This window comes from Hetaerina americana, unplaced genomic scaffold (genome assembly GCF_022747635.1).
Source record: "Hetaerina americana unplaced genomic scaffold, ioHetAmer1.1.p SCAF_3, whole genome shotgun sequence".
NCBI classification, from domain to species: Eukaryota; Metazoa; Arthropoda; class Insecta; order Odonata; family Calopterygidae; genus Hetaerina; species Hetaerina americana.
In genome coordinates this window covers 95,038,325-95,065,612 of record NW_027286874.1, presented here as the reverse complement: position 1 = coordinate 95,065,612, position 27,288 = coordinate 95,038,325, and the positions used below count along the sequence as shown (strand labels likewise).

The window sequence follows — 27,288 nt, the reverse complement described above, 5'->3', positions numbered from 1 at the left end:
ATTATTTTTTAAATAAAAAAAATTTATATAAGGTCCAAAGAGAGAAAAAGATGTTTATATATTTTGCATTATGGTAATCAGTTCGGAAAAAAAATAAAAAATGTAACGTCAGGTTTTTATCAGTTTTGATTATGAAAAAATCATTAGTATTTTTTCGGGAATCATCATTTATTAAAATATTATGATTTGATCGTTATCAAATTAAAGAAATAGTTACTTTGTTTTTGTAAATTTGGACCTCATTTTCAATGTCGTCACTTCCGTCTCAAGGAATGAGCGAAATTAGAGACTAATTTTCGTATTAAACTGTATTAATGATGATTGTTGTTAGCCTGATGCAATGAAATGAATGCAACGTGAAAACAACATTTTTTTATTTCACTGATTATCATAAACGAATACTAAAACGCAAGTCAGTTGTAAATCAAAATCACTGCCCCATATCGTAGTACTGCTCTGCTCGGGGAAGACGTGTTTTATTGCAAATATGACTTCAACGGAGCGAATAGAAAATTCAGAAAACACGTGCGTAGTATGTTTTAAAATTGTTGAAATATATTCAATCGGTGAATGTGATCATCCTGTTTGCTATGAATGCTCGACAAGAATGAGAGTTTTGTGCCTTCAAGTTGAATGTCCCATATGCAGACAAGAAATGCCAACGGTAACGTATTTTCCTGCGCCTTAAGATTAAATCATGTTTAAAGTAAAGTTTGTTTTTTTAATGTGGAGCATCTACATGTTATCATAGGTGGTTTTTCATTCGTATTTATTGTTGATGTATTGCATCGATAAATGGGAGTACCTATTTTCTGTTGAAGGTTATCTTTACCGAAGAGGTACGGCCTTTCCGTGCGATCAAGGACTTGTCATATACGATGGACAGGAAGTATAAAATATGTTTCGATAATATGAATGTCCAAAAAGCATTCAATAAGCTTTTACTTCACCTTTGCAATCGCTGTCATTCTAAACCGTCCTTTAGGACTTTCCAAAGTCTCAGCGACCATATGAGAAGAGAACATGAGCTATTCTACTGTGATTTGTGCGTAGATAATTTGAAGGTAAGTGGTTAAATGTCAATTCTTATTTCTGGATTTTTTCTTGCGAGGAAGTTGGAAGAATGTGAGATCAGGTGTAAATATATTTTAATTTCATTTCATATTTTTATAATCACAGATATTTTCCGCTGAACGAAGGTGCTATACGCGTCAGGAGTTAGCTCAGCATAGAAGGAAAGGAGACACTGACGACAGGTCTCACAGAGGTCATCCTCTCTGTCAGTTTTGTGACCAGCGTTATATGGATAACGACGAACTCTTCCGTCACTTACGGAGAGATCATTTTTTTTGCCACTTCTGTGACGCAGATGGTTTACACCATTACTATAGGTATTGATATCACAATATGTTGTCTTTTAATTTATAGCTAACTGTACATACTATGTCCATAATGCTGTTATTAAATCTTAATATTTTTGCTCAAATTAATTGCATCCATTCTGTAATTTTTATCTCTGGTTATGTGAAATTGAACAATTTTAAAATGGAAATATGCTTAGAAACCCTTGGCTGCAAAGCCACCGAAGCATAAACATTTTATAGAGCACTTTTGTCATAATCAATCATTTCAGGCATGACTTTATGGAATTATTTTAGGACGAATAATGTCGTAATATAAATTTGTAATTCCAATTTAAATTAACTTAAATGCGGCCTAGGTTTCACTGCTGTGCAGCATATTCAGGCCTGATGATGTTGCACCAAAGTGACATATAGGTCTTATTAAAGTTTATATGTGGAATTGCAAATTCTAAGGCGTATTGTATTACGTACTCACTTTCCTGTACAATATAGAAAGTATCTCTTGGCACACTAGTCAGGCTTGTTCATGCATTGGACTATGAATGACTTGGAATGACATGTCTTGAGGGGATCGGGATGGTGTGGTGGCTAATGTACTGGCTTCCTACCGAGAGGCCCTGGGTTCAAATCCTGGAGACAACAAATATTTTTCAGCGGTATCCCGATCCCTACTTGAGGTGCTTTGTGGGAGCACTTTGAGTGAGTACGGCGTCCATCAGATGGGGCATTGAACTGCAGATCCCTTTGCCTTTCAGTGCCTTTCAACAATTGTAGGCTAAAGTTAATGCCTGGGTTCTCTCCACCCTTCCTTTCCCATCCCTAATGGTGCAAATGGCCTTATCTGTTGGTCGCCTCCCATAAAAAACTAATACTACATGTCTTGAATTACCATGTCAAATAATTAACTGCTTTTTCACAGTAAATTACTTACTCCAACAAAAAATTGATAATTATGGTGGCAAGACCTATTTATTGCTGAGTTGAGAATGTGTGTGGTTTTGCCTTCATTGGTATGATTTTCTCTCTTTGAATGGACCTTTACCAAGCGTTAATGTTCAAACAAATTGTATCGGCATATTTATTCATATCTGATATATTTGTGCCACTCTTTTATATTGCTTTGGTCAACTTCGTTTTTGTATAATGTCTTCATCCTGTTCTTCCGTTGGTGATTAAAAAAATAGTTTTCAGGCAAATTACAAATAAGAGAGGGGAAATGCCATGATAGTAGCTTTAACAAAGTTGTCTGCTAATTTGCATTGTCCAATTTCTTTAGCTCAATTTAGTTAACCAAATATAGAATTATATGGAGTTCCTGTCATGAGGTACTGCTTGCAACTTACTTCCTGAAGTAGAAAAATGTACTCGTGCATAATGCAATAACATATGGACTCAGATTGTATTTCTATGGTCAATCGTAGTTGGATAAGGATTCATTTTGTGTTATGAAAAGTTATTTTGTAATAGTATAATTGAATGATTGACTTTATAGTAGGCAAATTACTACAGTCTCTTTTAACTATTTTATGGATTTGATATTGGTTTTTGTGTTCTTTGGCTTTTTACTCTAAAAATTTAAATTGTTATTTGACAAAGTGGTGGAGCTCCTTGGACTTTGTAAGTCCTCCTCTGGAAATTAGGGAAGTGAAAGTATTTAAGGTAAATGTGTATTTCAGTGGCTTTCTTGAAAACCCCTGAGATTGCATTTTCTTAGCAAGATATCTCCGCCTTCACAACCAAATATGTAGTACAACACTTGGCAAATATAGAAGTAATGATTATGTATTTGATGGATATTGTGCAACATGAAGTACATATCTGCAAGACGAGGATTGGTTACATCTCTTATTTTTCTCTTTAGTTCGTATGAGTGCTTGAGGGAGCATTACAGAGCTGAGCATTACTTATGTGAAGAGGAAAATTGTGTTGAAGAAAAATTTACTTCTGTTTTCCGGACAGATATTGATTTGAAGGGTAAAGATATATTTTTCATGTGTTGTCATATTTATTTTATTATTGTAAGAATTTTATTTTAAACTGCTTCATTTGCTCCTTCCAATTAGCACACAAAGCCCAGGTTCATGGGAGGTTATTAAGCAAAGCTGCAGCTAAGCAAGCGCGTACATTGGAAGTGAAATTCACTTTAGCACCTCGTGCTAGTGGTGATCCCAGTGGTTGGAACAGCAGGAGGGGTGCATATCGTGGTGGTCGAGGAAGGCATGGCTTGAGGCAAGTTTATGCTGTATTAATTACCTAATCTCTTTGTCAATTTTGTGAAATGAAAGTTAATGGATGTATTTGAGTTTTGTATGGTCTTATTTTAATGTTAAAATATCCGGGAGTATTTTCAAGTGCACAGCTTCTTTTTGAAAATGTCAATTTCTACCCAAAATCAATCTAATAATGCAGTGTCACTATTTTAAGTCACACGCCAGGGGTAATTTAAGAAATCATAATGACCGAAATATGACACACAAGGCAGCTAAATAGTAAGCACAGTAATCAGTCCAAAGATAGGTTAGGTAGGTGAGGGCCGAGGTCACCCAACAGTGTGTGAAATTCATACATCAGGATAGGGAGGCTAGTTCCTTTCCCTGTGCTGTCTATGGTATTCCAGGAAATTCTGGTACCCAAAAATAATGCATGTACACATTGGGTCATTGTCCAATGCTTTACCCTTGGACGACCACATTTCCTTAATGTTAAAAAATACATATAAGAGATAATGATAAGTTCCAAATAAATACTATGCTAATTGGGATAAAATAAAATTAGAGGTAAATTTAATTCAACATTTTAACATATTACCTAAAGATTTAAATCAATTGCATTCTTTATATTAAGCCAAAATATAGATAAAAATATGGATAATAGATGGGAAGAAGAAATATTTTAAATATATTTTGACACCAAAGGTCGGATAATATATACCAAAGGTATATAACTTGTAAAATATTGTGATGGCATTTTCTTAATTTTGTATTTCTTTCAATAATGTATTTACTGTATAGGAAACAGAGTAATTATATTTCAGCATATCTTTGTTTTCTTTTTGTAAAAAATATTATTAGCTTTTTTTTATCAGTTGACATCAAATTTAAGCTATCAATTAAATAACCATCATCATTGTCATGCCCCCTGAGAACACTTGAAACAATTTGTTAAGTGCCATAACAATGTCATCAGTCAATGCCAGCACTGGTAGTTCATATACAAATATGTTGTATGAAGCCACAAGGGGGACAAAAATGAATCAATTTCAATATGTGGAGACAATAAACTAAAAAGCTGATAAAATTTCGTTGAGTTTAGAGGAGAGGAGTGGGAAGAGAAAACTTGAATTACAGAAGGAGAAGCATTGGGTCTGAAGTTGCTGCAAAAAAATTGTGTGATTAATGAACAAATCACAACCGTCAGAATTATTGATATTCCTGAGGAATTGGTAAATTCAAGCTTCATTAATTTACTGTCAAAAAATACATTCATACCAAGTAGCATCTTAGTTTCGTATTACCCTGCTTTTTATGCTTGGGAAGTTGGAATCACCCTATATTTAAAATGAACCAAATTTTACTGTACATGGATGTCAATAAATAGAAAGGAGTAGGTTTCATTACAACATCCTCATATTTTTAAGGCATTTTCATAATCATTCACATCAACATCCTCATAAGACATTTTAGTAATTAAACTAAAGTATTGTCAGATGAAATTTCTACAAAGAAGACTAACTGAAAATTACATAAAAGCTAACAAACACCCTTCTCCAATAAAAAAAATCGATAAAATAATAAGCAGGCAAACAAACTGCTCACCCTACTTCTCCAAAAATGTTACCACACCACTAAACATAAACACATCAGCATGTAGCACCTAATATATTTATCAAAAGACTAAAGAACAAAAAAATATTGCCAACAATTACCATATTCTTTCAATAGGATTACAACCCTAATAAGGTATCCATTTCAAACTCTTTTATGCCATCTTGACATAATGACCTGCCCAAACATTTAAAATAGTCAACACCAATATTATGTTCAATAATGAAGCACATCAAGTCATCATGGATAAGCAAAAGACAAGATGTTCATAAGGAAAATTTTGGGTTCATGAAACAGCATGTGCCACTTGCCAGCACTCTATAAAACAAAAAATGGATTGGATTGAATGTAAAGATTATTCAAAAAACAATAGCCATTTTGAATGATAAATACATGCTAGGTAATTAGGCCGCCGTATCTTTTGACATGACTTAAATTTAATGAAGTACACATTAACTTCACTCAATGTCATTGAAAATGCATTTTCTCTCATGTAATCCCCATCCTCCTACACTACCAAATGTTTCCAAAACTGGTTCTGGCTATCCTATTCCCTCTTATCATTAAAAATCTAACCTTACCTGTGTCAATTCTTCTTTGAGAGTGCTTTCAACTTCCCTTTCCTCTCTAATGATTGCTGTTTGGATCAATAATTGAGTAATTCTTCTTAAAAGCCTAAGTGACATAGAATATTTTTCAATAATAGAGATGATAGTGTTTAAGATTTCACATTGATAGTAATGTGGAGATATTTTGGAGAAATTTGTGTTTATGATTTTGGCATATGAGTTTCTCACATCTTTTTTAATTTGAAATTAGTATACTGTAATAAAAACTAATACAGTAAATTCTCAAATATCCATACTAATGGATGCACAATGAAGCACAGATAATTGAAACGCATGAATAACAGAAATACGCTAGAAAATATGGTCATGATATAAATAGATATATACGGAGACTACTTTTTAATTCCAGTTGATTAATTTGCATTGCAAAGGAATGGTAAATACATTTGTTCTGAAAATAAAATTGTACCCAATGATAATTATCACAAATTATGTTACAATTGGTATGTATCACTTTCCAAATATCTTTGTAATGGCTTATATGGTAATATGTAGCTGCAAAATTGTTTGATTACTATTACTTCTATACTTGCAGTATGGATGATTGCTGGCGGTACGTAAAGGTTTTATCTGCTACAAATACTTGTTTCACAGGGATGAGATGCTTGGAGCAGTTGGTGGGTTTGATGTGCCAGATGGGGATGAAGGTTCAGCTGATGATGAAAATTTTAAAGATTTTTGCCAAAGTCAGCAACAGATAACTCTGAACATGGATTCAACCCAAGAATTCCCAACTTTGTCTGGTGGACCTTCCCGAAAGAGTGCAACTTCCTCTGATTCCACAGCTGCCAATGGATTTGCTTTACGTTCCTCTCGTTCAGCTCCTGCTCATCGTAACCAGTTTTCTGGTCGATCTAAAGCTCCTCTAGCAATAACAGATGAGAATTTTCCTGCACTTGATGGAACTCCGTCACCAGCACTGAATACATTACATCTTAGCGTAAACAGTCATGATTCATCAAGAGGTTCTAGTAAAGGTGGCTTTAATCAGATTTCTGCATCCGCTGCTACTGCTGCCTCTGCACCCCACAGAAATCTGTTAATTCAAGTGAATCACTCACAGAATTCTGGAGTAGTGTGTGTTGCCAGTAGCAGCAGATCAAATCCTTCAGGAAGGGGACCGCAAGTCAATAATGTGAAAGCACTTAGTAGTCAAGATTTTCCAGCCTTGGGGGGAAGTAAGGGAAGTCAGCGGAATGTAGTTCGAAGCCGCCCACCAACTGGTTCATGTCAGGACAGTGTGGAATTGAGTGCAAGATTTGCTTCCAGTTGCCGCACTAGCCACAAAAAAGATACCAGTGATTCAGTTGCTGGTAGTACCGTGTCATCTTCTCGTAATGATATTCCGACAGAAGATAACAGACAAAGAAAGAAGGCTAACAAAGGAGATTTCAGCAGCCAAAAACTTGAGCCATCACAACACAATGGCAGTGTAAAGAATTCAGAGAAATATTCAAACAAAGAAGTGAAGCCTTCAAATAATTCTACCGCCAATAACAATAGTCAACCCTCTTCTGTTGATGTTGACCATAGAGTGGTTGATTCAAGTTTGCAAGAAAATGTGGTCAATGGAAATGTAAAAAGTGTTGATAAGACAAGAACTGGGGTTGGAACTAGAGAGAGTCACCCTCCACCACCTCCAGGATTCACTCCAACACCCCCTGGCTTCACGGCCAAACCACCTCCTGGGTTTACATCGTCATCATCATCATCTGTCCCCTCTTTGTTGCAAGGCTCCAATGAAAAAGAAGTGTGGAGGAATGAGTTTAGGGATGGCCCCATCAGTACTTTCTTATCACCTCCACAATTTGATAAAAGAAATGTGGCACTTGTGTCTAAGGTTGGCTCTGTTCTTGGAGAGTCGGGAACATCATCACTGGATGAATTTCGGCAGCTCTCTGTTAGATTTCGCAATGGATCTCTTCCTGCCCATGACTACTATCATCACTGCCTATCAAATATGGGTCATTCAAATTTTGATAGTATTTTTCCTGAACTTCTGGTTCTTCTTCCTGATATAGGAAAGCAACAGGTATGCACAATTTTACTTTTATTTTATATTTTAGGATACTGATAATGCAAAGGCTTCAACCAAAATATTTTCTCAATCATGTTACTAACCTAAAAATATGTGGTAAAATCATATCAATTGCAAAATATTTTAAAGTTAATTTGCTAAACTAATGGTAAGAGATCACCTTCAGTCATTCCATGAATAAATTATTACAATGTTTATGTTTTTCAAATAGAGACACTTCAGACAGTGACTCTGTAATGGTCTCTTCCCAGATCAAGTCCTCCACGAATATTTTTTTCCATGAAGTTGTCACCTGGTTTACCAAGTATCAGTATTAGAAAATTTTTGTCTTTCATACTTAGGTGGTTATTAGAATACATACATTTTAGCCAATGCGTCCAGTATTTCTATGTGGACTATACCTGAAATGCCCACAGCTCTGACCAAACATTTACAAGTAAAGAATATTATTGGTTGTAAAAGAGTTCTCCCCTGACCCATGATATTCATCAAACGGTTGTACCACCTTTCTCTCCTTAAATTTGTGCAAACACCTTGTGTGAAGGCTAATCCAGTGTAGACACATTTTCAGATGAAAGCAATATAAATTTAAAGAATTGCACCATCATAATTCCCAACAGAGGAAAACCATTTTTTCTACAAAATAAGTTATCATCAGGCTTTGTATTCCTTTGTGTTTCAAAGGAAACATTTTCTGCCAAGAATTCTATTACAAAGGTTCTTTAACTCATGATTGTGTTTTCCTAACTTAGGTAGGAATTTCTTCAACAGTCATCACAATGGACATACTTCATTATGGCTTTTATGGGCAACAACCAATTGGATTTGGGCAATTGAAATAGCACTTGTGGGATCTTGAAAAAGCCTGTTATCAAGGATGGCAAAGACTTTTCTTACTTATATTTACTGTGAATCACTATTTAGGTATTAATTCATACAATCTGTCCCCAAAAGTAGGTCTTCTAATGCTAAAGGCATGAAAACTGTGGAAGAAGTTAAAAACCCAGAAAAATTTTATTGAGACTCTTCCTTGCTATGAATGGATATATACTGGCAATAGTTGAAGAATCACCCAAATGTAATTTGTGATTTCATGAATTTCATAAGTAATGATGAATTTAGATTTAGAAGGCTGATTGGGCCAAATTTGGCTTTTTGTGCACATAGAAATAAAATTTGAACCAGCTGTAATTAGCCAGATGGATTTTATATAATTTCAAAATAATGTCAAAATATCTACCATGTGACTAAGTTAGTTATATCTTTACTTAAACTATTAGGTTTTAATAGTAATTGAAACTCAAGTTAGCCGGAGCAATATAATTTAGTACTAATAAGAGTTATTTTTCACAATTAGATTGTCTGATAGAATTAGTGCATGCTACATTATTATATGGAGCAGAGACATGGGCACCGAAAGAAATAGAAAATTGGGGAGAATTTGAAATTTAGAACTAAAGGAGAATGAAAAGGATTGCTTTGGAAAGGGATGAGAAATGAAATATTGGAGAGACTTCGAAAAGAAAAAAGCATACTTAAATAATGTTTTCAACTGACTCAAGTTTAGCTAAAGATCTTATAATTTGCATTTGTTGTCTCAGGCATAACTTTATGGAATTTGCATAACATATCGAAATGTAATGAAATAATTGACTTTGTAATTCTACACGCACAGTAAGTGTGTGGAATTACAAAGTCAATTATTTCATTACATTTCAATATGTTATAATTTGCAGTTCTAAGGTTAACTTGATATAATAATCAAGTTTAACATAAAGGAACAAGTAATTATCCGATTTTACTTAGGTTCCTGTCGGAATATGTTAAGTTGATATACAGAAGGTGATTTCCACATTTTTCGGGCTGCGTCCGCGTATGTCGTTTAAAAGTACAACAGTTTCGCCAGCTATCCTGCTGGCGTCCTCAGGTCAAGGATGAAAAGAAGCTTGTTGTCCCGTCTTATATAGGAAAAATCCGGCGCCAATACCGGGAAATTTCTTGGCCAATCAGGGAACGTCCTCATATTTGCGCGGGATTATTCGTTTCCACGCACTGTGGAGTGGATATCCATCCTCTCTGTTAAAATTTTTTGGCCTTTTAACGATCACCTACTCATCGCCGCGGAAACCTTCGAACGAACATTGATATACAGAAGCCCACAAAAATTTTATTGAAAACTTGAATAATAAAAAATGCTCCTCAGGTTAAATACATCTTAAAAATTGCGCATTCAATGATGCTGTTTATGTATAAAGCAGTGTCTAGGAAATGGTAGACCGAGTAAATTTCATAAGTTCAAAAGGAACATCTTAGTTGGTGTGCACATTATGATTATGTTTTCAATATGACTGTTACTCATTTCTCTTCATGTTTTCATAGTCAGGAAACACATCATAAGGATTATACAAAATTCATATTATAATATTAACCATGTTATTTGTAAATATAGAGTTGCTAACAATGCATTGATATGATGAGTTGTTTGCTTTATCAAGTAATATCGACATTATCAGGTGTAATGAGCAATATTGGCTGCATACACATTGATATATGTATTTCATCCATAGCTTATTCATCATCATTATTAGCTTATCTTAGTATAAATTCGTTGTCAAAAAAGTCGTTGATACCTAATACAGAGTGCATAACATGGAAATAGAGCACATTTTATTTTTCCATTTGCAAGATTATTACCGACAAAAAAAATGCCCTCTGCATGTATCTATTAGTGATGCCAGTTTCGAAATAACCTTATTGCACTCAATAATATCAGGATATATGAAATCAGCATCCTTTTGTGAAATTTTCTATCTCATGAAATTAACTAGTAACTGCATCCCATCAATTGTTATTCTTGCAAGTTTTGTGATTTTTTCTAAATAAAAACAAATGCTTAAAATTTTTGTATTAAATGAAGCTAGAGGTCAGTTGCTATCTTTGAAAGAACTAGATGTAACCATTGAATTACAAATCAGGCAGCCATTGGGATCCCTTTCATAATGTTGGGTAAACTCGTTGCATCTGAAGGGAACTGATAAATCTGATTGGTTTCAAGAGTGAATTAGTTTCATTGGAAACATCACATAACCTATCATTTTGAGGGAAATCCCAGAGGTGGATACTTTTCCTGGGTTTTTTGTGCAGTTTTGGCACTCCACCATTTGAAAAGTTTATCGGAAAGAGGCCGGATGTGTTGTGATAAATCTGTCAGATTAATGATTTTTCTGCTTCCATTCATGAATAAAGTTGTGCCCCATGACTTGAGAATTCAGAAAAATGTGACCAGGTGATTGGCAGAGATTTATTGTGAGACAAGAACAAAGTGATAATTTAATTCCTCATGAGCCTTGATCACACTGAAAGAAAGGTGGTTTGAAAGATTGTCACAATTAAAACTTTTGATTTGTTTAAATTTTTGAAACAGTGCACACAAAGAGAAAAAGTCTGCAGAAGTTACCGGGTAATATTTTCAACAGGATTCTTTTTCCCTGAACCCTGGAACTCCCCCTTAAGTCCATGTTAGATAGTGTTACCCCATACACTTGAGCAGGGTGCATAAAAACTCACCTGTGGAGGTTGAAATAGTTTTTTGTCGTTAATGACTTCAGGATGCACTTTTTTTAGACTCAATAGACATAGGCTAAGCGTCAATTTGTAGTGGTGGCCAATTCGTAACCCAATCTATCCCAAGACAGTTTTCAAGACTTTCTTTTCACACAGCCGTAATAATTCAAAAAGCTTTGAATGTTAGTGTGAACATCCTTAACCCTCTTAGTGCTGCATCCTTCCAGTGGTACTAGCAAAAAGTGCAGAGGGTAATTTAATTAGATGTATCTTTTGAGGGAAAAAATATTTTGAAGTCATTTTTATAGACATCCATGTGCAGTTTTTTTTATTGTATATTAACGGAATTAGGTAATATTTATGAATGAATTTGACATCGTCTTACAAAATAATTATAATTGTTTTAGTCTACTACGAGGGTTGTCCCAGAAGGGCCCGACCCAACAAAGAAAATGCAAAAATTTTGGAAAAATATTTTTTTTTCAACATAACCTCCTTTCAGCTCTTTACACTTTTCCCAGCGATTCTCAATTAGTTCAATATGCTTTTTATGATAAGAACTGCCTTGTTCCTCAAAATAGCCAGTAACTGCCGACATCACTTCTTCACTGTTGGAAAATCTGGCCACTGAGCCATTTTTTCAAGTTTGTGAACAGGAAATAATCAGAGGGGGCTAAATCTGGCGAATAGGGTGCATGAGGTAGCAATTCTAACTTGAATTCATGAATTTTGGCCATTGCAATAATGGATTTGTGAGCTGGTGCAATGTCTTGATGAGACAACACTTTCTTCTTAGCCAAATGCGGCCGCTTTTGCTTTATTTCTTCACTCAAACATTGCAATAAGTTTGCATAATATGCGCCATTGATAATTTTTCCTTTTTCAAGATAGTTAATGAACATTATCCCACGCGCATCCCAAAAAACCGATGCTATGACCTTGCCAGCAGATGAAATGGTCTTCACCTTCTTTGGAGCTGGTTCTCCCTTATAAATCCATTGTTTGACTATTCTTTTACCTGGGGTGTGAAGTAATGGATCCATCTTTCATCCAGGGAAAATGAAATTTTATGAAAAATTCTGCTTTGTTGCTGTGAAACTTTTATAAACACTCAATTGAAACATCTTCACGACACTGGTTTTGCTAGAGTATGAGCACCCATCTTGCACACAGCTTTCTCATGTCCAAATTTTCAGTTAATATGCGATGTACCGCACTTTTTGAAATGCATACTGTCTGCTAGCTCGTGCACTTTCAGTCGACGATCATCCAGAATCACTTTGTGGATTTTCTTCACCATTTCTGGAGTCATCACCTCATTTGGTCGATCAGTGCGATGCTCTTCTTGACAGCTCGTACGGCCTCGTTATCAATTCTTCTACCCAATATTTTACTATCTTAAACAAAGGAATAGACTCACCCAGAGTAGAATCCAGTTCAGCTTTTATATTGATTGGGCTGAGGCCTTTCAAATAAAAGTATTGTATCACAAAGCGATGACCAATTTTCTCCATTTTCACAAATTCACTGAAAACGTTCACTATTGATGGCTGCCAAACAAATACAAAACAATGTGGCATCTTCAAACTTGAAACATATGCTTTATAGATTGCATACTTTCTAATTCAGTGATATTTTACAAACAACTACTTTCATCTCTAGGTCAGGCTGGTTATTATAGGACCACCCTCGTAATCATAAGCAATAGCTTATGTTTGAGTTAATATAACGGCCCGAGATGTAAAAGTCGATATTTAGACCTGCCACACTAAAAAGGGTTCCTGCTCAGGGCACTTTAGCAGTTCACAAAACTGTACTTCAGTTGATGCAAGAAGTATGCTGATAACTTAAGTTGAATTTTTCAATTTTATCAAAAGTAGTGCTTTGTGGAAATTGATACTCTTAATGAGTAGTTTGTTTTTAATATGTAATATGTGGTTGTTCTCCCAAAATATTCAATTACCTTATCTAAAAATACTGGCGGATGAAATTTTTGTGAAATATTTTCTGTTAATCCCTTATAAATTATAACTTGAAAACTATTGGTTTAAATAGTCCTAAAGCAGAATAAAAAGTGCCAAGCACTGAAAATTACTAATTAAATTATATGCATGCTAATGTCCATGGGAATTCCAGTTAGACTTTTTTGAAAGTTTTCTGCGACTATAACTCACAAGTGAAATGACTGGCAGAATAAGAAAATCTTGTAACTTCTCCACTCTTTAGTACTCGGGTGGGATGAAAACCAGCCAAATGATTGTAGCATGATTTAGTGTCATCATATCTAAAGTTATCACGGGGGATCAGGATGGTACAGTTGCTAATGTCCTTCCCACGAAAAGGACCTGGGTTCAAATCCTGGTGTCAACAGATATTTTTCGGTGGTATCCCGATCCCTACTTAAGGTGCTTTGTGAAGAGCACATTGAGTATGCTGTCCGTCAGATGAGACGTTAAGTTGTGGTCCTCCTGGCACCTTTCGTTAAGAGTAGGCTAATGCTGACACAGGGTTTTTCTCCATCCTTTCCATTCATTATGCCGCAAATGACCTTGGCTGTCAGTCGCCTCCCCTAAGAACTACTATCACTGAAGTTACCCATTATTTGGTAATTGCAATAAAAACTATTGCTCTCCCTACTCTTGTCTAACAAAACCAAACACACCCCATTACTAAGAAAGACCTGAGAATTTGTGTATTTCACTATATATATTCACTAAGTATAGTTTAATTTGGCTGCCTTAAGAATTACTTTTACCTCTCTTAAGAAGCATTTTGAATTTTAGCATATTAAAAGGTGCTTTTCTACTCTGTGTAAATCAGGAGTTGTGGAAAGTCCATGAAGAAGAAGCATTACCTCAGCACCATGGCTGGAAGAGATGGGGGCTCGAGTGCTGTACTTCTTGCGGACAAGTTCTTTCTGTGAAAGACCTTGAGTTTCATCGTAAAAGTCATGCTCTTGAAGCAAATTTTCCTGCACTTCCATCAAGTGGCAATACTTCATTTCCTTCCCTATCAGGGTTTTCTAGTGTTGCTACATCAACTAGGTAAAAGTCAATACTTCAGGATACCTGATCTTAAGTATTGAGTTGAGGTTAGTCTATTTCAATGTAAAAATTTATTATGCTTAAATCAAGCATTATCTTGAACATCTGCTGCAGGTAAAAGTTTGTGATCATGATATCATGGAACTGAGAATCCAAATCATTGTATAAATATAGGATGTCACAGCAGGTTACTTGTGAATATTCTACCATTTGTACATTAAACTGTGTATTTTGTAAATAATTATTATGGTTTTTTGAATTAAAAAAATCCTGCCTTATTTTGTAAAAAGATGTTTTCCAATGGAGCAGTCTTTTTAGATAAATTCTTTATAGGATGCCCCAGGAATTAAAGCAAGTTGTTGACTTGAAAATATATTTTGTTTTAAATTCATAAACAATTTTAAAATTGTAAATGTGTTACCATTACCTGTTGTTTTATAGCTATTCAGATTGGATAATTTTATTGGTTAGAAGCTACGTAATACTACATGCATACAAACTATTTCCTTTACTTTAGGAATTGAAATCAAAAGCATGTGGACACTGAGGACAACTTTTATTTAATGCATACTGGTCTTACATAAAGGATATAAATAAATTGTTAAAAGCACTCTGTCTTCATTATTTAAATCAAAAATCTTGTTAAATCTGAAACAATTTTTGATACATAGCATTATCACCCTTGACATTTGGCTTGCCACCCTGGTCCCCTGAGCTGATACAGTGCCCACACATTTATCATTCCTCAGGGCAAGCTTAAGCTAAGAGGTTAACAAATACTATTGCCATCATTAACCATTTCTGGAACAACTTTAGAATGCTGCTCCATAAAATGCAAAAATGTAAACAAGAATGGCCTAGTCAAAGTTTGCAAGATTTTTCAGGAGATTGAGGGTGTTAAGGTACTTAAGTTGGTAGCATTTCTTACCCTACTCAAATGTATTTCAGATCAATTTTATGGTAAATGCACCACCAATCCACTTACTCAAACCAACCAGGGGGGCAAGAAGCAAAGGATTAGGAAAAGGGGAGGTATTTCTTTTATGTAGGCACTGGTTTTCTTGTTTTCTTAAGAGCAATTTAAAGGGGGAGTAAGCAGTGCACCACTTGTCCCAGCTACCCCCTCACTCCATTATATCATCATACATAGTAATGACATAAAAAAGCTCGAGACAGAACTTTATCTCCATATCCAAATTGATTTGAGACCAGAAACTAATAACTAGTTAGGCCAAGTTTTTCTGTTACAAAGACTTTGAGGTGGTCAAATTTGCAATTTGAGATTACATGCAGAACACAGAGTGGATTCATATGTGATGCTATATTTCCTTATTCTTTCTTATCCAATTTACTGATGCAGTTTCAAACTTTATTTGAACAAAACAAGGAATTTCATTTCGTCTGCTGTTTCTAATTTTTTTATTTTTTAAAATTACTTTTTAATCTTTCAAATATAATTTCCCCAAACAGATCACATGAAAGCTTATGCCCTGAGCGATTTGTTGATTCCAAGGGAATTAGTTCACTCTTTAAAAAGATTGTGGAATCCACCTGCCACACAATACCTTACACCTAAACCAAAGCTCCCCAGCCTTCAAAGTGGCTTGGTGATACAACAATTTGTCCCCCACCCATAATTATGGAGGACAAGCAGCAGATGTTTTTTTTTTAGTTTTATTATATTTTTTGGATTCTTGCATGGTTGATTTCAAAGATATTTGCTTTATCATTTCCAAATGCATAGCAGTACAATAGTATTACATAATGCTACCTCAACATTACAACATCAGAATGTACACATATATTTATATATATAATATATTTATATTCAGACACATGACAAAGCAATCATGATTACATTGATTCATTTATAACACTGTATACAAGCAACAGAAATACCATAAATTGAAGGAATTCTGAGTAAATGGTTATTATGATTTTTCACCGCTATTGCAGGGCAAAGTAGATTACAAGGAGAATATGAAAAGGATAGGATCATAGTTGAGAAGTTATCACACAGACTTGTGAACACAGTCTACGCCATGAGCAAATACTTTTTCAACATGTATATACATAATACCTCTTCAATCAACATTTTTTTTTCTTTTTTATATTATTTAATATACAAATATGTGAAGGTAAAATTCTGATATCTGAACTTGCACCACATGGTATTTGTCATTTTCATGGACTTCTCCATTTTGTAATATTTGTTTCATTTCACACATCCCTTGCATTTTGCACAAACATTTACAGTAACTGCTAACAATGCCAGTGCAATTGAAAGGGATAGAATAAGCTCAATGTAAAGCAATGGATGCTAAAACAGCTACTGTCTTTTGGTTTTGATTTTGAAATTTTGAGTAGCACTGGCACAACTCAATAGGTAACAGACACATTGCAAAAATAAGAAAACAGGTTAAACAAAGCAAATAACATCATTTTAAAATTTCAATAAAGGTTGTAACCTAAAATTCATATTGACATAACTTCGAAGACCACATCAAGATCCCAATCACTTGGGAGAAGCAAGCTGGGACTATTGTTCATTCTACAAAATTATTTGATAAAATATCCAAACTAAGCAAATAAACTGATTATTTCACATAAAAATAACTTTTGACACATTTGCAATAGAGGAATATTGCATTACAATAGTTCTATCAAATTCCAAAGTGTTGCGAAAATGCTTTATAAATTTCCTACCTTACTAAACGCTTACAACCAAAGTATAATTATACAATAGAACTCGAAAATAGAAAATTTTGGAGTCTATAATTCTTATGGGCAATGATAATACATATTATTTCAAAGTTCTGAGGGACAATAGCCATAACAAACCAATAAGAGTACATAAAAACAGACTATTGTAGTTTACATATTTAGTGTGACTAAAATTGTTTTGGCACTTAAAAATTGTTCTCAAAACTTAATTTCATGGTCAATTGAAAATAAGAAAAAAAATCAATGGACCCCTAAACATTAACATTTAACAACATGAGAAAAGAGATTCAAACTTTTGGAAAGTAAAAATGCCCTAATGATTTAATAATGTGAGCAACAGCTAAGTTCTAAGCCCTAAAATTATAACAAAGTTTCTATAGCTTTACCTAAATCATATTTTAACAATACTAAACAAAAACCCAAAGAAAAATGAGAACAATTCTACACAGGAACTTGCCCAAGACAAAAGAGTCATTGATACACAGCACCTCATCAATCAATACCTTACAACCATGCTAATACCTATTAACCAACCTAGAAGCGCATTTTAGTAGTCAACACCATGATGGCGATAATGCTAAGAAACCTGGGGCAAATTTAATGTTAGCCCTCGATAACAGCTGTATGTGCAAATGAGATTATCACTCAAAATACTGCTAATGTGACCAAAACATTTTCTTGCCATCATTACTCTCTTAGAACAGATGAACTGCCTTTCAATTGCAACCAATTAAAATCATATATGATGCTTTAAAATTGATGTAGATAAAGCATGAAGTAACCCTAACAAGAAAATAATCCTCAGTCTACAGTTCAGGTCTAGGATTAATTATTTAAGCCCAGCTACAACCTGTTTTGTAAATATTTGGAAAAAAAACGATGACAAGAATGAGACACCACAGGTTTTTTTTAAGATTCAGTCATGAAAACTGTAGAGACAGTTTCCAAAAATATTTTTCCACTGAAATTACAATATGGCTGTATTAAATTTCACAGTGATTCATCAAAGCAGTCTTGTTTATTTGGTTTAATCTAACGATTGAATATACATTTATCTGCCAGAAACAACAAAAACAAAAATAAAACCAAATTAGTTTTCTGAAACACTTGGAAATATATAGAAAAATCACTTGGATAAGGAATATACTTATAAAAATTCAATTCACAATACACATAGAAAAAGTGAACTGACCTTGTAGCCTCAAAATAATAAGTGTTTGCAAGTCACCTCATGTACTTTAATATTATTGCAACATTTGGCTGCCAAATTAAACACTTTGTACTTGGCAGGACAGCAGTTGAGGTCTGAATTTGGGAACATCAGAATTTTTAAGGACTAAATAATTATTACATTTTCAGGTACTACCTATCACCCATTTAAAAGCCCAACTTGTCCATATAGGAGCTCTTTAAGAGTGCACACCGAGCTCATAGAAAGTAAACTGCATAGGGGACATACAACACTCAGTATTCATACAATGAAATATCACAATCAAGGTTTTCTTTTGAGTTGTCTAACCAACAAAGCACCACTTCAAGAGGTAACCTATTCTACAAGGACACCACCTATTTCCCTTTCTGATCTTGAGAATTGAGGGAAAGTTTTCTCACAACTGAAGTTAAATCAGTCCAAAGAGCCTTTAATGCAAGAATGTTGAGGCTTACTGATATCATTTGAAGCATAGGGATAACCAATGCCTCAGTTCTTGTTGGACAAATTATTCGTAAATTGCATGTATCACGTGAGTAAATGGAGACACTGAGATCTTACTTGCGACAACATTGAAATGCATTTGGGATGAACTATATGAACATGAATAAGAGGATTTTAATTTTCTGTTAGAATTGATGATGGATTTATTGCAGCAGCTACAGTAATGCAACTTTTTGGCACAAATTCTACACCAAATGACTGGAACCTAACAATATGATGTGCTCTAGATAGTTGCCAAGCTGCATTAGTGTCACCAAAATTACAGATAATATAAGCCCCAAATAAAAAAGCTGATATAAAAAATGAACGCATAAGGAATGGATAATAGAGCACTTAGGATATCTGGGCACTCAAAGACAAATAATAATAGAGAGCCAATAAAAACTGGCAACTATGATATGTAATAAGTCCTATTAATCCCTGAAGGCAAGGTATCTTTAATATTCCACAAAAAAAATTACACCAAACATGGAAGGAAGTTAACTATGCTTGGTATATTTTTACTAGATTAACTGAAGCACTTTTGAGAGATTAGACCAAGAAGGTAAATGAGACTTCGATTTCTTCACCTGAGGGTGAACCGAGAGAGCATTCACTTCAATGAACAATTGCCAACACTATACTTTCAAAAATGAAAAAAAGTAAGGAACTGACCAGGCATAAAGAAAGTATTGGATATTTATTGGCATGACTAGTGTCACGTAAACTTGAGAAGGCTGCATTGCATTCCTGAGCTTTAAAAAAAAAAGATTCCATTTATTATTCAATTCTCAAATATCCCAAATTTTAACTAATGTACAAGTATGACTGCAGTGATGATGGGCTATAGTTATGAATGGAATTGAGAAATTTTAAATTACTATAAAAAAGGAAGGTGGGATATGTCAGACGATGTCTTCCAGTACATAAAGGCCACAAGGAGGGTACACAATTCAGAGAGTGACAAGCCCATTGCAGTCATTTACCATCCTGGAATGCCATTTGAACTTAATTCTAACAATGCACGAGCAAAGGGAATTTCAAAATCTGGGATTCCTTGACTTATTCTCATGTATTTGACTCATTAAGAGAGGGCAAGTAAGAAAAAGAGATTAAATGAGTAGCCCCAGAATAGGTCCAATTACCCATAAGGCACAGCTTTCATCCATTTTTTCAATGGTTACACTCCTTGACTTAGCAGAAAATTATTGAGTCATTAAATTCTAAAATGGTTTCTTTTCCCACCGTGGCACAGTAGCAAAATTTTCGAGAATATTTCCTTCCATACAAGTTATTTCCTTATAGTTTTCCAGCAATAAGGAACAGTAAATATCACCATGGTCAATCAAAACAACAAAAGCATGGCCTAAGCAATGGACAAATAGCATTCAGTATAAAACTCCCACTAATCAACCTTCACATCAAACTTTTACTATATTCTAACTGGAGAAACTCTGTCATCTTGCCATCACAATACACACAACACAATATGCCTCAACAATTTCCAATCACTCCAAAATTGGTGAGCAACAATAAAAGGATGATTGCTTGAAATTTCAAAAATACACAGACCTTCTCACACCATAAAGAGAAATGGTAATGCATTCACAGATGCTCATACTACCCACCTAATACCTCAATAGGAGAAGTGGCTGGGAAAATGAGGTAAACTATATGGAAGAGTAAATTAATAAATATAGGTTACAGGTACCCACACCCACAAAGCATTGAACAACTATATACAGCACCTCCACCTGAGAATTTAACATTGGCAGTACACTACATCAATCCGATGTACTTCATGTCCATTAAGCTCCCACTACCAAGGTATTCACATTATTATGCTGTAAGTAACTCTTTAGAAACATTGCACAAGTACAACTACCCTAACAAAAGTCAAAACACAAGGCACTTGAGTACTTCTTAAGTTTCAATCCTTGTGCCCATTAGATTTTGGATAGCTTAATAATATGTAGAAAACACCTTCTGACTTGAAAACTAAACTATCACCCCTTAATTCACAACCCCTCATAAAATGGAATACATCCTAGTTTTGGTACTTTAGTAAGCTAAAAATGCATGGAAGAAGGATGATTAACTAGGATGGTCCACCTGGAAAATTGCTTTCTTCACACTTGACACAAAATTATCGACAAGTTTTCATGAATCACTTTTAAATATGATTTGATCTGACATCCTGCATATTAGATGCAGACATGAAGTCTGAGACTTATGAGGTCTAACCTCTTATCTTTGGTATTAAACAATGCACCTCCCACTTTAATGAGCTTCATTCATGATAGGTTAACTCCCTAAAATTGCCCAATTCTCTCTTAGTGTTCTACGGAATTTTCTGCATTAAGGGCGGAAATTTCTGGAATATATATATTTTTAATTAGAATTCATTCCTTGAAGTACTCGGAAACCACTATGGTCACAAGAAATTGAAGGTGGGTTAGATTTGAATGTTACTAGAAATGCTACTTAAATAGATATCACTTCCCCACTGTATCCTTCTCATGGAGTACTACAAAGCTGTTTTGAGTAACACCGAGTAGAACAGTTAATATAGAAGACTTCACAGATTAAGGATACTACATCCCAATTAAATTTACTGAGCAACTGCATTCCAATTTGAGTACTTTCTCTCCAAATTTCAGGGGAGAAATCCCATTTTAATGCACTAATTTGATTCATACTTTTTGGTAAGGAAGATGTTGCATTCCTGCATGTGAAAAAATCAGAGTCAAATAAGGAACCACACTAAAAACAAAATTTGAGAGTTGTACTTCAACCCATTACTGCACACTTCATGACTATGTTATTTAGCCCTCTTAATCAGGTTTTGATGGCGGTAACTAGCAAAATGGCACTTAACTACTAATTTATCTCCAGGATTTATATAATAATTATGAGCCCCTGATGAAATGTAACCAACTCTTAATCTTCAGAAATGAACCACACATTACACCATGGCAATCTTTAACACCTTATTTCAGCATCAATCATTAAACATCAATGAGAGAATTATTGCCACCTAAGGCTTAAAAGCACCTTCTGCTGGGATTTAAACCTCCCTTAATGCAATAAAGAATAATCAAAAAAATGTGCAACCCTTGTTTGATAAGAAAGAAAAAAAATTCCAATGGAGAAGACGATCTATGGAATCTACCCCAAAGCTTTTGCATCAGCAGTAATATGTCTCCAGAAGGCCGCCATCCTCTGTTTAATGGCATAAAAATAGTTAAGTGTTGGTTATGTTAAGGACGGTAAATGTGCTATACATACATTTTCCTAAAGATACAGTATGACCTGACAACCTCACATTATTAAAAACTTGCATACATATACAATTCTTCCCAGCTAATGCGTTATACACTTTCTATGAACTGGCAGACATTTTGGAAGGAGAAAAGTTGGATGCTGTAATTCAACAATATATATATTTGTATAAAAAAAGAAAAAAATGGACATTACTCTTCACCCAAATTCTCACTGGAACCATAATTTGTGACTATGGCCAATGCCTTAAGGCCACTGTTCAACGCATTCTTGAGCCACAACCACTTTCAGCCCACAATGGAGGTCGTTTTCAATCCTATGGTAGTTATTTTGCACAACAATACTATTGTCAAATGACTTTAAGGGGGCACAGAATAAGATTAATCGAACTAATACTACACACTTGGGACCCAAGCAAAGATTATAACACATACTAACAACTTTTGGTCACAGTTGATTGCATATATTGGAAAGATCCCAAGTAACTTAAATATCCTCCATTATTAAATAGCCATTCATATACAATGTCACATGTCCAGGCACAATACACAAAAAAGATAAAGGTAAGAAGTAGTATAATATAGAACAAATTTGCCTTGTTATCTCAAATTAGCAGCACAACATTCACACACACCACCCGAAATACACACGCACACATGGGCACACACACACTTTTATGAGCAATCAATTACACAAACACAGCAGCAATCACACATCTTGACTTAGTAAACACATACATTAAAAACATCAAACCATGCAAGATTCCAACAAGGCGACAAGTAGTAACTTCGATCCCTTAATGGACCTTGAGATGGGGGAAGGAAACATATTCAAAAACATTCACAAAGAGTACTTGATATCCTGGGAAATTGTATCATTATGTGCAATTCATGCACCACATTAAGGCTTGCAACCATGCCTACAGACAAATTGAAACTCTTGACATCACAAGTATCAAAGGCAGTAAAAAATTAAAAGAAAGGAGGGGCTCTCTTTGACCACTCCAAATTTATCCTCTTGAGTTAAAACTAAATATATCATATATATATATATATATATTCCCTTTCACATAAGTCACAAGTGACAGGCACATTTTCATAATTTTTCATAAAAATCAAGTGTCTATGTAAGCATGGGTACAACCTTAATTATGGTTATTTTTCCCAAAACCCATCAAACCATATTGTGGCAATAACATAACAACCCATAGTGAGTTACATCCATCAATCCAAAATAAAAATAGCTGAGTAAGAGTTAACAGTTTTTTTCACCTGACCAGAAAAATTAATTCTACACAACTTTCCCAATTTTATTTACTTAGGGACAACCAATTCCTATGACCACCAAACATCTCTATATATCACATACTAGCTACAAGAAGGGATCCTATTAAAAGCCCAACCCATCTTAACACTCAAGGCAGTATACACAACAAAATAATGCACAACTTCAGTTTCTTGACTTCCTTTGAAGCCAACTTATAACTAATCCTATGCTCTAATTTACATCTGTTAACTTTTATTATTAAATTACATATTAGATCACTGGAAGAAATATCAGTAACACCCAAGGCCGGATTGCAAATCATTAGGTATCCCCCTTAGGCATCTCCAACATGGTCATTTTTCACACTTAACACTTACTAGAGAGTCACCTGTTATAATTTTAAAATCATTTGGCAGACATTTTCATTGATACCATCTCACTTAGTAGTCATAACATTGCAGTACGAATCATCAATTCTTCTTTGACAATTGATATGGCTCATTTCATCCTTTACTTTCTATAAATTTATAACTCTCTCCTGATCAAAGGGATATTAAGATTCCCTTAAATACATTTATGAAACACAAGTGGCACTTCATCACAAAATACTGGAAAAGTAAGGAAAATACTAATTGGTAAGGATTATTATTTTTTTGAAAAGTGATTGGTTATTGTAAACTTCCATTTGTGCAATATTATTAATCTACTAAAGCTGAGCTCACATTCAAATAGGTGGTTCAAATAGTGAACACTGCCTGCCCAGTCCAGACTTGATGAATGCATCACAAGACCTATTAATGGTCACAGAGGTATTTCCAGACTTCTTTATAATCAAAAAAAGCAAAAGGCAAGGATGGACTGTGAACCTCACATGCCTAACATCAAAGCTTTCGAGCAGTGAGGTTTCAAAATGACTTGAACACTTGTACTCTTTTCCATATATATGTATATATATGTGTGTGTTTGAATCTATATATATATATATGCATATATCTATATATATTTTTATCGAACAGCCAAGATGTGTGTACGTATCACTGATGCACTTCTTCACCGTCTCTTATCTCCATGAGTTAAGCAGCAGTAGCACCACTGACAAACACCAGACGCTGCCTTTTCTCCTCCATCGCTCAATTACCCACAATCCATCCCAATATGCACTGCACTCAGCATACTGCTTCATCTGACACCCGCAAATTGTATTTTTTTTTATTTTCTCTTTTTTTCTCAATTGACAAGTTTGCACAGTTTTTATCACATTCATTGGCAGATACACTACCATTAAGGATTCGGGAGCAGTTGAAAGTACACCCCATTCAAGTGAATTAATCTTCCTTTTATGCACTTACTATCTATTGACTTAACTTACCTTAATCTAGGTAAACATTATCTTTTGGTACAATATTGGCAAAAATTAAGCACAAAATGTACATACCATAAACCACAGTCATTCATAATTAATTTCACAATAGATCTCATCTCACTTACAACTATAATTGGCATTTTATCTCTTGGAACCAGCATATAAGTGCTACCACCACAAGGCTTTAGCATTAAAACAATGAAATGCCTCCCATTCTATGGTAGGATTAATCAGAAAATTTTTGCATCATGCCATGGCAGCAGTAATGGCAGGATACAGAGAGACAGCTCCCACTCAATATCTGAGAAGTCACATTTTTTTAAAAGCCACTCACAAGTCACAGCACAGTTGTATGGAAAATATGTTTGATCAATGACCAAGCCCCCTTGAGCTCAGTAACCCAGCATTCATAGCCAAGTCACCAAAGAGCCTCATGTGAGATCTCGGGAATCAAAATTGTACATGTCCAACAGAGGCAATAGTGTAATGGTTTAACAATTTCAGACCAAATTCAAACACTGAGATTGGCAGCTCTCATACTCACAGCAAGGCCCACCACTGGGCATTAAGCGTGCTCCTTGGGAAGCTAACATTCTGGCACTGCCTCTTCACATGGACTCCCCTCCCAAGAGGTCTCCAGGAAGGAAGGAATTAAGCGAGGATGGTGTGGCACGATGTTGATCATTGCCCCCATCCAAGGGAGGGGCACCCCAGAGGGACGAAGCAGAAGGGGAGGGCCAGAGCTGACTTCCTCCTCCACCGCTCCAAGCATCAGAAGCTGCCTTCGATGGGGGTTGACCTGATTGAGAGTTAGGAGCAACTGGAGCAAAGTGAGCCTGGGGATTGGAGGAAACGACTTGAGGGGCAGCTCCAGCACCACGGATGCCCCAAGGTGTAGAACTGCCCCCTTGCTGCTGTTGCTGCTGCGCCCCATGGCCCAAGTGCTGCAGCAATGAATGAACCTCAGATTCACCAGGAGACTCAGCAAATATTGTGGTATTTCCCAACACACAATTGTTAAGGGCACCCTGAGCCTGGAAAAGTAGTAAAAATATTAGTTTTAATGCTGTTACCATTCCACAGCCAGAAAATGTGCTTCTCCAGGTGAGCTAATTTAACGCACAAAATAATTACACATTATTAATGACATATAAACCAAATACTCTAGCTTGAGATTGCATTCAAAGAAATTATACATAACAATGTTGTACTAGGAAAATGCAATGGAATCCTGATACATGCGCTTGACAGAGACCAAGCATCAATACAATGATCATTGTCCAAAGTAGTTTAATGCCCTATGATTTACATACGAAATAAACATGACTAGTTGCGGTAAGGCCCAAATGCATTTTAGCCTCCACTTAACAGGACGATATCAGTCAAATATTTCAAGTGATTCAACACAAGAGTAAATATGAAAGTCATAAAATTGCATCCATATTTTAAGATCAATCTCATAATTTTCGACCAAATGATTCCTAAGTTTTGCACACATTATAAAAGATTCATATTTAATTCAGGGCATCACAAATTCTCTTTTCAAATGACTGTGTCAGCAGAGAACGGCAGCTGGATAAGGAGCTTAATACCAGTTGTATCAGCAGCATAAGTAAGCCTATAATTAAAGCAAAAGCAAAGTACATGAATGAGAGATAAAAATTTGAGATTTAAATTGTTCAGATTGCTGACTAACTTTGAGCAGAGGAAATATATACATGGACACGGCCAATTACTACACTAGGTTCTGAAAATGATATCATAAAATTTATATTCATAGCATTTATACTAAGAAGATAATAAGGGACTGTTGTGAAACCTCTTTCTCAATATACCACTAATTGGATAATTTGCCATTGAAAGGTGTGGACATATAGAATTATTGGGAAAAAATACATTCATCCCCCTTCAGATAGAGCCTGACCTTTACACACTAGAAAGAGACGTAACAAGAAAATTAAGTATTATTTCAATGTTTGTGCATCAAACATCTTAGATTATCATTGGTCAGGAGATGGCAATCTTCAAGAAGTATCAAGGTTTTGTAATAGATGACTAAGTTTAAGACTAATGTCAAAAATGAAGCAATACACAGGAACTGAGCTATTGAAATTGTAAGAGCTTATGCTTCTAATTTGCTCATGGAGGTTCATAGTTTGCTTGCATATCTATTTGTTTTCCTTGCCTATTTTTATAATCATAGCATTAAAAGTTTATTTCATTGTAGGTAATTTTGAATCTGATATAAAATTACAAATTTGATACGGCATTAAGTGGCATAGAGTACGACATTTTTGAATACATATGTACAACTTAAAAAAGAAAATGAATGAAATTAATATGAAAACTATGCAAAATCATAAAAATATATGACATGATATACCTGCAGCAATGGGCATATTATCCTGAAAGTCATATATTATAACTACATACGGGATATGTTGGGTATTCTACATTGTGAGTTTGCAAATTACAAGAAAGAGAAGTAGGCGAGACG

At 34.9% G+C, this 27,288-nt stretch overlaps 2 protein-coding genes across 7 annotated transcripts in view; one reads left to right on the top strand and one right to left on the bottom strand.

Annotated features, from left to right (window-relative positions):
• The first annotated feature begins 276 nt into the window (after window positions 1-276).
• LOC139690760 (E3 ubiquitin-protein ligase ZNF598) lies at window positions 277-15,054 on the top strand. Its single transcript, XM_071588304.1, has 7 exons — window positions 277-664; window positions 822-1,064; window positions 1,180-1,391; window positions 3,226-3,338; window positions 3,428-3,593; window positions 6,412-7,849; window positions 14,240-15,054. Exons 1-7 carry the CDS (start codon window positions 488-490, stop codon window positions 14,465-14,467), a joined length of 2,577 nt encoding a protein of 858 aa, XP_071444405.1. The 5' UTR covers window positions 277-487; the 3' UTR covers window positions 14,468-15,054.
• A 12-nt stretch (window positions 15,055-15,066) lies between these two features.
• The window catches only part of gw (trinucleotide repeat containing adaptor protein gawky), an 83,364-nt gene continuing 71,142 nt past the window's right edge, over window positions 15,067-27,288 (bottom strand). For all 6 annotated transcript variants that reach the window (XM_071588299.1, XM_071588298.1, XM_071588303.1 and 3 more), the window contains one exon: window positions 15,067-25,825. In XM_071588299.1, the coding sequence (XP_071444400.1) occupies window positions 25,400-25,825 (426 nt within the window). In that variant the 3' untranslated portion in view covers window positions 15,067-25,399. The remainder of the gene's footprint in view (window positions 25,826-27,288) is intronic.

Bases quoted from the DNA above. Each gene is read 5' to 3' on its own strand.
- LOC139690760 (XM_071588304.1), top strand. From the start codon at position 488: ATGACTTCAACGGAGCGAATAGAAAATTCAGAAAACACGTGCGTAGTA. The intron at 1,392-3,225 runs GTATTGATATCA...TTTTCTCTTTAG, and splicing joins GGTTTACACCATTACTATAG to TTCGTATGAGTGCTTGAGGG. The intron at 3,594-6,411 runs GCAAGTTTATGC...CTTGTTTCACAG, and splicing joins CGAGGAAGGCATGGCTTGAG to GGATGAGATGCTTGGAGCAG.